Genomic DNA, 13,029 nt, shown 5'->3' with positions numbered 1-13,029 from the left:
TCCCGGGCTTCATTAGCATAAGCGGGGAGCCGCCATTTTTAAATCCCCGCTGCTTCGAACCCCGTGCAGCGCGGCTACACGGGGCTCGAACTAGGTAGTTCGGACTAGGTGCCTAGTCCGAACTACCGTTACTCCTCGTGAAACGAGGTGTACCGGTAGTTCGGACTAGGCACCCTAGTCCGAACTACCTAGTTCGAGCCCCGTGTAGCCGCGCTGCACGGGGTTCGAAGCAGCGGGGATTTAAAAATGGCGGCTCCCCGCTTATGCTAATGAAGCCCGGGAAATTCAAATCCCGGGCTTCATTTGCAAGTGCGGTATGCATACATTACCCTCCTAGTTCGAACTAGGAGGGTAGTGTAGACATACTCATACACATTACCCCAACAGGAAATGCAGGTACCATGAGGCTGGATCCTTTCCTGCTTATACCTCCAGAGATTTGGGAAGGGGCCAGGGTACTGTTTGTATGGGACATGTGGTCCAAGCCAGGGAAGACTGCAGCGCAGGAAATCTGTGAGGAGCTGCCCTAGCTGGGAGTACAGGCAGCGTGAGGACAGGACGATCTCAGGACTCCCAACCTCAGCTGGTCTCCACAGTGACTGTGCAGTTCAGGGAGATGCCAGGCCACACTATGTGTGGATGTGGGCAGCCTGGCTCAGTAGACAGCGAGTGTCAATGCCTGCAGCAATGTTCAGTGACGGATGGCAGGGGAGGGGAGAGGGGAATGGAGCCTAGGAGCCTCCAGCCCCACAGAGCACCCAGACACCAGGACAAGGAGGGACTTGTCTGCTCCAGAAGGGGCTTCCCTGCAACAGGCCTGTTCTCTTCCGACTGCCTAGCGAATGGCCATCATTAGGATCATTGCCAAATGCGGACTGAGCTATTCACCACCAAGGCAAGAGAGCAGCATAGTCAGACGCAGACAAGGAAACTGAGGTACTGAGCGGGGCAGGTCAAACAGCGTCTGTGACTGAGCTGGGTTTAGAACATGGGAATCTTGACTCCCAGCCCCCTTACTCGAACCACAGGACACCACTCTCCTGCCAGAGCCAGCAGGCAGCCTTGTTTGACTCCGGCTGTATTTACCCAGAGGTTTGGTACATTCCCAGTCTCTCTGATGGTGTGTGTCTCTCCGTCTGTCCCTGAACTGCACATTTCTCCCCACCCCCACCGTTTGGTCTGATGACTCCTTGTCAGGGTTGCTGCTCTGAGCAAACAGCCAGCCTTGGGCAGCCCAGCCAAGCCCAGCTCCTTCCTGTACCAGCCACAGGGGAGTTTGTGTGTGGGGGGGGTGGGGATTGTCCTTTGCTGGGGTGAGAGGAGAGTGTGTTTGTGCAAGGGCGAGAGGCAGGCCCTGGAAGGTCCTGTCTGGAGATGAAGAGGAGTACGTGCTCATGCGCACCCTAGTGCATTGCTGCCCTGATCTGAGCAACCCTCACACCCCCTGCAGGCGTCTGCTCTGTCTGCTTCCTTTGGATGTAAGTTCCAGCCCTGACTTGTCAGCAGCTGCTCTTGTCAGGGCCCTTGTACAACAGACCAGACCTACTGTCAGTCCTCACCCCTGGTCTCCTGCCTCCCCGACCCCTACCAGTTCCTGCTCCTCTCTCCTCCCTATGTCCTCACTCACAACCCACAGCCTCCAGCTCAATCCCAATATATAGAACCCAGCTCTGCTGATGCCCCTCATTCCGCAGCCTTACTCCTGGCTGCACAAGCCTGTCTCTCTCTGTTGCCTCTAAGAGTCCCCTTAGTGGTTAATCCAGTGCCATTTGCTCGGCACCATGAGCAGAGCCTGCCTGTGGGATGCCAGTTTATCACCCAATGGGTCTGCCATTTCCTCCCCTTTGAAGTGCATGTTCAAAACCAAGAGCTGAGCACTCCCATTCCCAGCACAGCAATGACCGCTGGTAGCCTGCACAGATGTTCCGCAATCCACCTAGAGGGAGGTATCTCTGCTTTCCTCTGGACTTGGCCTAGCGCAGAGTACAGCATAGGGAATCCACTGGGAACTCCCTCCTAGTGACATAGTCACAGAGATTTTTGCATTTCATTTTCAGTATTTTCCCAGTGAAAAACTCCAGAAAGGGGAAAATGGGAATGGGAGGGGATCTGGAGAGGCGTGTGAGGGACCTTATCCTAGGGCAAGCCCAGCACAGGGGAAGCATCAGCTGCCTTCTGTCATCCTTTCACCCTACAAGCATGAGATCATTACACCTGGAACTGCATGGGGCCCAAGGAGGCATTCCCACCGACACTTGGGATGAGTGGTCTAAGCCCAGGAGGCAGCACCCCCTCCTAGCCCCAGTTCTGTTCATTGCTTGGATCATTGCCATATTAAAGGGCTCATTCTCAGGGATGGCACCTCACTGAGGTCCGGCCCCATGTGGATGTATTTGTGGGGGGCAGTTCTGGGGGTTGACTGGAGCTTGGGGGTGAAAATTAAGGGTGCGTGGGAGAGGCTGGCTGCAGGGAATACCACTGCATTGTTGAGGAGGATCTTCTCAGTTCTGTCTTTGGCTCTGGCAGGGAGTGGGGTCTAGTAGTTAGACCAGGGAAGAAGCTGGGAACAGTGGTGCTAGAACAATTTCCAGGATAGGGGTGCTGACTTATGCCCCCTGCCTATTTATCCCTGTCTGTGCCCCTCACCACCCCAGGCTAGGGCCACAGCTTCAGAGTCCCTGGGTATGGCAGACAGAACACTGTGGCAGGCAGCAGACCCCTCAGGTGTGTGGCCAGCAGCCAGGACCCCAGGCAGTAAAAGAGGGGCCAGCAGCCAGGTCTCTGGGGCTGGGACCTCAGGTAAGGGACCAGTGGCCATGAACTTGGGGGTAAGGGACTCATGGCTAGGACCCTGGGGTCAATAGCAGAGCCTCAGGTTCAGAGCCAGCAGCTAGGACCCCAGGCAGCAGCAGAGGAGCCAGTAGGTAGGACTGGCTGGTAGCCAGGATCTTGGGTATGGCGCTGGTGGCCAGGATCCTGGGGCCAACAGCGGAGCCCACAGGTGTGGGGCTGGCACTCAGGATCCCAGGTAGCAGCAGGACCCCCAGGTGCAGGCTGACAGCCAAGACCCCAGTGCAGGGCCATGCTGAGCCAAAGCTTGGGGGTGCTGCAGGACCCACTGCACCCCTACTTCCCACACGTATGGCTGGAAGCCAGGACTCCTGGGTTCTATCCCCTGCTCTGAAAGAGTAGTGGGGTTCAGTGGTTACATCATGCAGGGAAGGTGACTGGACTCCTGGGTTCTATTCCTGGTGCTGCTGAAGGGGCTCAGGGGATTCCCTTTTCCACCTCTGTGCGATTTGACAGCAAAGTGCTGTGAACTCCCACTCTGGGCTGTGCCCTACTCTACCCTGACGGCTTCTGGCTGAAGGCTAGAGCTGGACTATCTTGGGGGCTGGGTCCAGGCAACGGGGAAACCTCTATCCTACAAACAGCTTCTTGTGCGAGTGGAGTCTGGTGTGAAGAGGAGTGGGGGTCCCATCTGACTGCACAGCCTTGTGAAGAATCAGGGCTGACTGTGAGATAATTTGGGGTGGGAGAAGGGCAGAGTCAGTGACTGGAGGAGGGGGTGGTTCCTGGATGGCCTAAAGGGTGAGGAATGGATGTATTTTCCCTTCAGGACAGTCTGAGACCAGATCTCAAGGCTATAGCAATGACTTCAGTACAAAGGGGAAACCAAGCTATGGATCAAGGGAGGGATTCACCCCATAGCACTCAGATGCATCAGGGCAGAGCCAACAATAGAACCCAGGAGTCCTGACTAACCTCCCCCCCCCAATCACCACTAGATCCATCTCCTCTCCCTGAGTCAGCAATGCACTCCAAGATTTGTGGCTCCCGACCCCCACTATAACCATGAGCCCCCTTCCCCTCCCAGAGCAGGAAAGAGAGTCCCCCCCACACAGATGCCAATCACATCACTCTGCCTATTTGCATGTGCAATCTGGGCTGTACCTACCCAAACAACAGGTGTCTCAGTCTGGAGGCCAGGGGAGGGAGGCTCTGAAAAGCACTCTGGGGGAGAGCACCAGATGGAGTCACCCCACCCACAGCCAGGCTGGGAGGGGAGCATCTAAAACTGGGTAGAGGAGGGGGACTGGGTTTTAGGACTCCTGGGTTCTAGTCTCAGCTCTGCCCCTGAACCCAGTCCCTTTCCTCTGCTCCAAAACCTGAACCTCGACACTGCTGCCTACAGTTCCAGCTTGTGAGATTTCTCAGCTGCAGGCAGGGCCATGTGCAGAAATGACCTGCAGAAGAGGTTCACCTGCTCCCAGGAGACCCCTGCAACGTACCGTCCCTAGCTGTTTGTCTGGGCTGGCATGACCCTGAGGAGAGGGATGGGGGTGGTTAAAGTGTGGCTAGGACTCGAATCCCAATGAGGAGGATGTAAGGCCACAAGGATTACAGGTCCCATGGCCTCTTGCCCTCCTGCATCCCTCCTAGCTCTGTCTCATTCTGCTCATAATGGTCCCCATCTGATCTTGCTTGACTGTTCCCCTGACAGTACCACCCAGGCATCTCCACCCACAGATGTTACATCTGCCTCCCCCATTCAGACATCTCCAGCCATCCCATGAAGCTCACCCAGCCCCCCCCACCAAACCCCAAGACATCTCCACCCTCTCTCCAGCTGCTGTCCCTTCTTGTGAAGAACAGTCTCTGAATCCCATGTGCTGTGGGCTTTACTACAAAAACAGCTGTTGCTGTCCCTAGTATGGAGACAAATGGGGGCAAGGTGACCCACATGGCACTAGACTAGGGGATGGCTAGGGCAGGAAGCCCAAAGCTTTTTTTCTATTGCTCCTTGCCCTATGCCTACACATCCCCTTTGCTCTACCAGTGCTACCCCAACATGGAATCACCACCACAACCTGTCATTACTCCCTGGACACAGGGTTCATGACCCACACAGCAGACCTTGATGCCCAGGGCCCGCATAAAGCAACCAGCAGACACTATTAACAGAAAGGGAAACTGAGGCACCAGGGAGGGGAACTGAAGCACCAGAATTATACAGTAGAATAGTAGCAGAGCCAGTCAGGTATCTAGCTCTGGCTCCCATCCCTGTTCTAACCCACTCAACCTACACCCCTCTTGCTCCACCAGGCTGGAATAGAATCCAGGAGTCCTGGCTCCTGGTCTGCAGCATACCCTGAAGCCCAATATAACACAAGACCCCTTGATTAAATCATATGCTAGGTCCAGATTGCAGCTACACATCCCAAGCCCTGCAACATCCCCCTGAATAACTTCCCAAACCCAGACACTGGCAACTGGCCCCTTGGGCAAAGCAATGAGTATTTCCCGAGCCCCCGCCCCCTTCACACACAGTTCCCCTGGATTTCTCCCTTGCCTGTGTCCAGAGGAAAGAGACACCCCCCCAGCATATGATACCCACAGAGAGCTGGAGCAGGAGGCTCAAGGCAGATGGAATTTAGGGGGAAGGACTGGGGGGATCAGCTGAAGTATGAGGCCCCAGTTTTGGATAGGGAGAAAGGAAATTGAGTGGAAAGGCTGGTGAAGTCGTTATATTAGGGGGTGAGATTTTGAGGTATTTTCAGTTTGGGGTGATGCTTTCAGGGGACTGGGTGTAGTTTGGGTGGAAGCTTCTGAAGTGATAGATAAGGGGACAGAGTTTGGGGTAAATGTGAAGACAGTGGAGTTTTGAGGTGAGGACAAAGATGGATGGAGTTTTGGGGTGATAGTTGTATGTCATTTGGACTTGGGGTGAAGTTGGCTGCATATCTGGGGGGTTGAGAATCTTGGGGTGACAGTTTGAGAGGAGGTGCTGAGTTTAGGAGTGACAAGGAAAGAAGTGCTGGAATTCAGTGTCAGATCTCGGGGGGCAGTGCCACATCCCCCAATCCCCAGTGTGTGGCCCTCACTGTCTGCCAGCATGCTTCTATCCAGATCTAAAGAGGAAAAACAGGAGCAGAGGGTGCAGCTCAGAATTCCCAAGAGCGAGGGGGCTTTGGAAACTCCGATAGGGGGCAAGGGGCTATCACTGCAGAGAATGGGGCAGGCGCTAAAGAATCTCAAACATGCAGCTGCTTTCCCCCCTGCAAATCCCTGCCGAGCGAGCGGGAAGCTAATTCCCAGCAGCACCTTGGAGATTAGGGCTCAGGGCCCTTGATGTGACTGCTCGAGCAAAATAAAATAGGGAGACTTCAGGGCACCTGACCCCCCTCAGATTCGACCTATTCCAGTCCCCACCCCCAGTCAGTCCTGCCCCAGGAGAGCTGGCAGCCCCTTAACCCCAGATTGAAGGAGTCGCCGCCCCTCACGATCTTACCTTGCAGCTGCTTGAACCTGCCCTCCAGTACGTTGGAGTACTGCGCAGCATTGATGAAGGCAGCAGGGGAGAGCACTGGGGATGGAGGGGTACAGGGCACCTCCATCTGCCCCGGCTCATGCTGGAACATCCTGAAGAGGAGTGGGGGGAAGGCACCGCTCTCTCCCTAGGGGAGTGGAGACCGGTGGGCACAGCTGGGCCCAGGTGCTGTAGGGGAATCAGCTCAGCGCTGAGTGTGCAGAGGCTCTGCCCTCCTCCCAGCCAGGATGGGAGGGCGGCCTTGGGCAATTTACATAAAAACAGGTTGGGCCGCTCTCTATTGTGAAAGGTGTGTGTGAGTGTGCAGGCAGCCTGCCCAGGGGAGCAATGGCTCCAGCGTTAGAAGCCTGAGCGGACAAATCCCAGAGCTGGGATCAGGCCAAGGCGATGCAGAGTGGAAAGGTGGCAGTGATTCAGTACATAGGGCATTTCACTGGAGCCAGGACGCCTGGGTTCTACTCAGGGAATGGGGCCCGGTGGGTTGGGGGTGGGAGCCAGGACTGTTTATCAGAGCAGAGCCTGACACAATGGAACTCTGATCTCAGTGCAGGTATCTAGGGGAGGGTACAATACAAACAACAACAAAGGGTTCCCCTCCCCTATCAAGCAGGACTCTGATTCCTGGTTCTGCTGTGCTGACCCCTGGGGGATGCATTTGCACTTGTGCTGCGTCTCCACTGGGCTGCAGGGGCTGTTTCTTGGGAGGGCAGGAGGGAGGATGCACAGCCCAGGCCAGAAGAAGATATTTGTGCTGGTGATGGAAGGCAGGCTCTGAGCTGGGTCCCCTGCAGCTGAGCTCCCATTAGAGCCACAGCCACAGATAAAGCCCATTAGCTCATGCAACACATTGCCCTGACAACACAGGATTTACACCCCATTGTACAGAGCCCTGGGCTTTGTTCTGCCTGATTCAGGCAGGCCCAGCTCTGGAGCTTCCACCCCTCCCTAGTGGGTGGAACCAGGGCCATTGGGGTGATCTCCATTTGCTTCGCCCGCCTGTATCTCCTCCACTGTTGGGGGGATGGGTGTCTGGATTGCTGTGCCCCACTGCAAGCCCCCATCTTGCAAACCGTCTCCCTGCCAGGGCTTAGATGTGAAACCTCCATGCTGGTATCATGTCATTTACACATTGTTAGCTGTCTCTCTCTCACTGGCCTCCCTGCCCAGCACAGAAACCCCTCTCTGCCGGCAGAGGCCATTGCTCACTCCAGAGCTCTGCCAAGCCAAATTTCTACCACAGGCAGGATTTCACAAGTGAGCAGATATTGCACAGCACTGCCATGGGCCTGCCATGCACAGCCATTAAGCTCCTGCTTGGGAGACCTGGTGGTCAATTCCTAGCCCTGCCACAAAGTCTCTGGGCTTCAGTTTCCTCCCCTGGGTAGAATGGGTTTAGCCGGTGAGCTCCTTGGGGCAGGTACTGTGGCTATGGGGAGTCCAGCATGATGGGGACCTCAGCCAGGGTCTGCGCACCATGCTGGGAGCCCAGATCTCAGTTAGGGTCTCTATCAAGCTGCAGGACACACACCACACACAGCCCTACAGCTCCTGGTTCAGGAGCAGAGCATGGGCTGCTGCCATTTCCCTCATATTTCAGCAGACTGTGCCTCCTGCTGGGAAAGAATCAGGTTCTAGGGTCAGGGCACAGTCTGGGATGGAGCCAGAATGGGCAGGTGTGGTGATAGCAGGTGAGATAGTAATTCCAGGAGACCCCAGCTGAGACTGACTCAACGGCTCTGGGCACTGCACAGACTCACGCGGAGAGACAGGCCCTGTACCAGAGCTCACACTCTCAACAGACAAAGGAGGGGAGGGGAAACAAAGGTACCAAGAAGGCAAGGGACTTGCCAAGATCAGTGCCAGAACAGGGCGTAGAACCCAGGATTCCTGGCTCCCAGCCCCTACTCCCCTCTGAGAGCTGAGATAGATCTCTTGAGTCCAGACTCTAAGCCTAGGGCTTTACCCACAGAGCTCCACTGTGTCTCTCAGCTCTGCAGCCTGATTTTCATCCACTCCTGATTTTCATCCACTCTCTTCTGCCCCACCCCCCAGTAGCTCTCTGTCACGGTCCTGGCTCCCAGCCCCCTGGGATCATCCTCTCCACACAACTCGCCTGTGCTTTAGCTGTATTATCTCCCCTGACTTCTGGCCAACTGGACTTTGTCCATCCATGAGCTGTCCAGGCCTTGCTGTCCCTGCTCCCTGTTCCCTGCTCCCTGTTTACTCCTAAAGCATTGATCTGTTTGGCCTGTGAAGGATGTGTGGGGAGGTGTTTACTGTCTTGTCTTGGGTACCCCTCAAGATCAGTCCCAGCCACTGTTGCCCCCTACCCTGTAGAGGAGCCAATGTGACTAAGATCCAGTTGGGCAGAGGCAGGGCTGGCACCCCTCAATCCCAGAAAGCCCTAGAGCAGAGAGGGAAGGGATCCATGCCTTGGGGGTAGGATGGAGTATGGAAGGGTTTATTAGCCCCAGTATTCTTGCTGATTGCCCCTGTATCCTAATGGCAGGTCTAGATGGGCTGGGGCTATGGAGGGGAGGGAAGGGGAAGAACAGGAGGACTGCACTGCACTGAGGAGGTGGGAGCCCCAGGACAGGGAGGGACAGTGGGGCTGGGTTGTGCTTGGGAGAGACGATCCCTTTGATGGGGAAGGACAGTGGGGCTGGGCTGAGGAGGGAGGATCTCTGTGATGGGAGGGACTGGGCTAGGGAGGGATGCTCCCCCAGATGGGGAAAGACACTGGGGCTGTGCTGAGGAGGGAGAGGAAGGACAACAGAGCCGGATTGTGCTGAAGAGGGAGGATCCCCGGGATGGGGAGGGACAGTAGGGCTGGGCTGAGGAGAGAGGATCCGGGTGAGGAGAGGGACTGCAGGGCTGGGCTGCACTGGAAAGGGAGGATCCCTGGGATGTGGAGAGGAGGGGAGTCTAGTCCAGCCCCTCCCTGGTGTTAGGTGGCTGCCACGCTAGTGTTGCTATGGGAACTATCAGTCTGGAACGTGGTTAGACAGGTTTGTTTGTGCTGCTGGGGGGGCAGGCAGAGCAGAGGGGTGTGTATGGGAATGGATGGACACACAGAGGCTTTGGAGCTCTGGAGTTCAGAGTCTCAGGTGGATCAGTCTGCCCCCCTGCAATGCCCCTGACCCGTGCTGCCCCCAATTCCCCCCTGGATTTCCCCCTGCCACAACAAGGCTCCTGAGCACAGGAGGCTGGGCTGGGCAGGGTGCCTGCTTGCTTCACAGGCCTGTGCTGCTCTCTAGTGGCCAATTGCAGGGTCACGCCGCAAGCCCCTGTGTGTAACTTGGATCTTGGAGGAGGTGGATTCCACAGGAGCATCGGGGACCAGCTGAATGGGAGAGGGGGAATAGAGGGGATGTCTGAGAACCCTACTGCTTGCTCCCAGCAGGGTCACCCCAAAGCAATCCAAGTGGGGGCTGGCCCTGCCTTTGGTGTGGAGGGAGGATGTGGACACAAAGGGCAGCTGGCATCTCCTATACCTCCACAGGGAGTGTCTCATGCCAGGGACAGGAGCTGCCTTCTGGACACCTGGTTTGTACCTCCCCCAAAGATGCCCAGAGTCCCTCCAGGGCATGAGAGAGCCCATTTTGGACCCAATTCGCTGGATCCATAGGAATTCAGATCATTCACCCATCTCAGGGACCCCGCACTCCAAATTTGCACGCCTGGCACCCCATATTCCCAACCACCACTGCCTCACAAATCACACCTTTCCTTCCAGCAACAGTGCAGTCCCAAACTCAGGGGCATGCACCCACACGACTCTACGCAAAGGCCCGTACCTGCCAGCGCCTTGATGCGAGAGCGCTCAAAGAGGCGGGCTGAGCTGTTCTCATTGTCCCAGTCCTCATCAGACAGCTCCCATCGGTTGTTGATGTCATTGTACTGCTGCTGGATCTCCAGGCTGTCATAGTCTGTGGGGGATAGGGTGCTGCTCATGGCGTCTACCACAGGGTCTCTGCATCCACCTGAGGGGGGCCAAGAGAGCCATGAGCATCCTGTGACCTCTCTCCAACCAATTTTCCACCCCTAGTCAACAAGTCCTGCTGCCCTGGGTCTGGATTGGAGCCAGCACCTCCTAGAATGGCCCTGCATCCCAGTCCCCACCTCAAAGGGGCTATGTACTCACCTGTGAGGCCAGGGCTTAGTGTGCCAACTCCTCTGCTAGACTACAGCATGGCCCAGGCTCCCCCTGAGAATCTGAAAGCAAAGAGGCAGTGATGTGAGCCTCCCAGGAGTGACCCCACTGCCAGCAGCTCCCCAGGGGACAGTCAACATCTGGCATCAACCCCCCAGGGCCACGTGCTGGCAGTTAGTGCCTCCCGCTCCCTCCAGCGGTGTGACCTGATGCTCCCAGTGCAATCCAGCCCTGGAACCCAGGGCAGCTCAGTCCTCAATGGGTCTTTCCCTGTCCGCTCCCCATTTGGCTTGAGCTATCAGTGCTCCTAGGCATGGGGATTGCAGCCATGTCCCTTACCCAGGGCCAGAACCCCTCCCTCATGGCCACCGTGGGACCCACCAAAGGCAAACAGTCTCTCCTTGGTCACACTTCTCCTGGATTGAGGCAGCCAAGTGTGTAGGGGTGCTCTTGCTGCCCCTCCCCTCCTCCCATGGAAAGAAGTACGGAGGCCAAATTTGAATGAGTGGCTCAGCGATCCCACATGCCAGGTCACAATACCCAAAGCCCAGCCATGCAGGACAGGAGCTGCTGCTGTGGGGTAAGTGTAGAGAAGGGGCTCATGCTCCAGTCCCCATCCTTAGCCCCGTCCCAGCCCCTCCCCTCCTCGCCAGCCACTATTAGGATTGCCATGCAGGGCGAAGGGTGTTGCTGTGGATGGCTGGTGCCCCTATTGGCCTTTTAGTATAGTGCACCTACTGACTCAGGCCACGTCTGTCCTTGGGCCATAGCAGCAGATAGTCCTGCCCCAGGACTCTGGGTGCCCTGGCCACGCCCACAGAGCCAATCCCTCCCTAGGCTCACTGTGCATCCGTTGGCTGCTCTGTGCTCTCAGCTGAAAGGGAGGTCCAGTACCCATTGGGCTGTGATGGCCTGGGCTCTTCCATTCACTCAGCGCCTTCTCAGTTCCAGGGTTTGCCCATCTCCTGCACTGCATTCTCCTGACCCACTCACCACCCCCAGCAGCCAGGGCAAGAGGGTTTTAGCACTGGACTGAGCCTGGTAGACAGGAGTGAGAAAGATGGAGCCAAAGAGCATCCAAACTCTCAAGCTGCCAATTCTGAGATGAGCAGTGCGTATGATGGACTGGAACTCCAAACCCATAAAGGAGCTGTTCTCTAGCTGCTTTAGAGACCAGACCCAGGGACAGAACCCAGGAGTCTTGCTCCCAGCGTCCCCCTCCTCCCAAATCACAAGATCCAACTTCCCTCTCAGGGCTGGGGATAGAAGCCAGGAGTCTTAGCCCCCACACTCCTATTCTAACCAAGAGACACAACTTCCCTCCTACATCCAGTAATAAAGCTCAGGAGATTTGGCTCCCAGCCAAACCTGGATCAGAAACCAAGGCCTTGTCATACCAGGTACTGCACAGATACAGTCCCTGCCCAAGAGCTCATAAAGTCCTGGTCTACACTAAGGAGTTACTTTGAAATAACCCCCCTTATTTCAAAATAGCAAGTGAAGAGCCCACACTACCAAGCCCGTTGTTTCGAAATAACGGGCTGGCTACTTCAAAATCTGTACTCCTGCTTTCCTTGGGGAATAAGCTTATTTCAAAGTAGTTATTTTGGGAGTTATTTCAAATTTAGTTATTTTGAAATAATTTCCTAGTGTACACATGCCAAAACTAAAGGGTATGTCTAGACTACATGCCTCTGCCGACAGAGGCATGTAAACTAGGCTACCCGACATAGTCAAAGAAGCCGAGATTTAAATATCCCTGGGTTCATTAAAATAAACACGGCCGCCGCGCTGTGCCGGCTCAGTTGATCGTCGGCACAGCATGGGAGTCAAGACGCAGATTGGTCGACAGGGGACGCCTTTGTCGACTGCTCCTGTAAACCTCGTTTCATGAGGCATAAGGGAGTAGTTGACAAAGGCTTTCCCTGTCGACCGATTCACGTCTTGACTCGCGCGCTGTGCTGACGATCAGCTGAGCTGGCACTGTGCGGCAGCCATGTTTATTTTAATTAAGCTGGGGATATTTAAATCCCGGCTTCTTTGACTATGTCAGGTAGCCAAGTTTACATGCCTCTGTTGACAGAGGCATGTAGTCAGACATACCCAAATAGACAGGAAACAGAGATACCAAGAGGGGAAGGGGCTTGTCCAAAAATCACATAGCAGGTCAATAATAGAGGCAGGAAGAGAACCCAGGTGACATTGGTCCCCATGCAGTGTCTTACCCATGGGCATCTGGTGGCCTACGCGGGGGTAGCTTTGCCTTTTCAAACCACCAGGCATGGCCTCGCCCACACTCCAACCCCAGAACGTCTGCTATAGGTGTTGTAGGGGTGGAGTGTTGCTGCCCCTAGTGCCTGCCCTCACTGTGCTCCAGGGTGGGGAAGCTGGAACTGTGCATCCTCCTCTCTCCCCGGTGCTCCAGGGACCGGGGAGGTTTGGGCTGCATGCCCTCCTCCCTCCCAGGTGCTCTGAGGGCCAGGAAGGCTGGAGCCGCACGGCCTCTTCCCTCCCTGGTGCTTGGGGCCGGAGAGGCCAGAGCACA

General features: G+C 56.0%; 1 protein-coding gene across 5 annotated transcripts in view; it reads right to left on the bottom strand.

Moving 5' to 3' along the window:
• Window positions 1-13,029, bottom strand: part of SPTBN2 (spectrin beta, non-erythrocytic 2) — a 67,745-nt gene that overhangs the window by 33,773 nt on the left and 20,943 nt on the right. For 4 of the 5 annotated variants that reach the window (XM_006131606.4, XM_075939249.2, XM_075939248.2 and 1 more), the window contains 2 exons: window positions 10,476-10,546; window positions 10,129-10,314 (listed from right to left, as the gene is read on the bottom strand). In XM_006131606.4, coding sequence (XP_006131668.4) covers window positions 10,129-10,285 — 157 coding nt within the window. In that variant the 5' untranslated portion in view covers window positions 10,286-10,314; window positions 10,476-10,546. Of the gene's footprint in view, window positions 1-6,292; window positions 6,552-10,128; window positions 10,315-10,475; window positions 10,547-13,029 lie in introns of those variants that run through there. The other variant, XM_075939251.2, reaches the window with a different exon arrangement.

The sequence above is a fragment of the Pelodiscus sinensis genome, chromosome 11 (genome assembly GCF_052426305.1).
Source record: "Pelodiscus sinensis isolate ZL-2025 chromosome 11, ASM5242630v1, whole genome shotgun sequence".
Classification (NCBI taxonomy): domain Eukaryota; kingdom Metazoa; phylum Chordata; order Testudines; family Trionychidae; genus Pelodiscus; species Pelodiscus sinensis.
The sequence above is the reverse complement of the archived record's forward strand: the minus strand, read 5'-3'. Positions and strand labels throughout refer to the sequence as shown.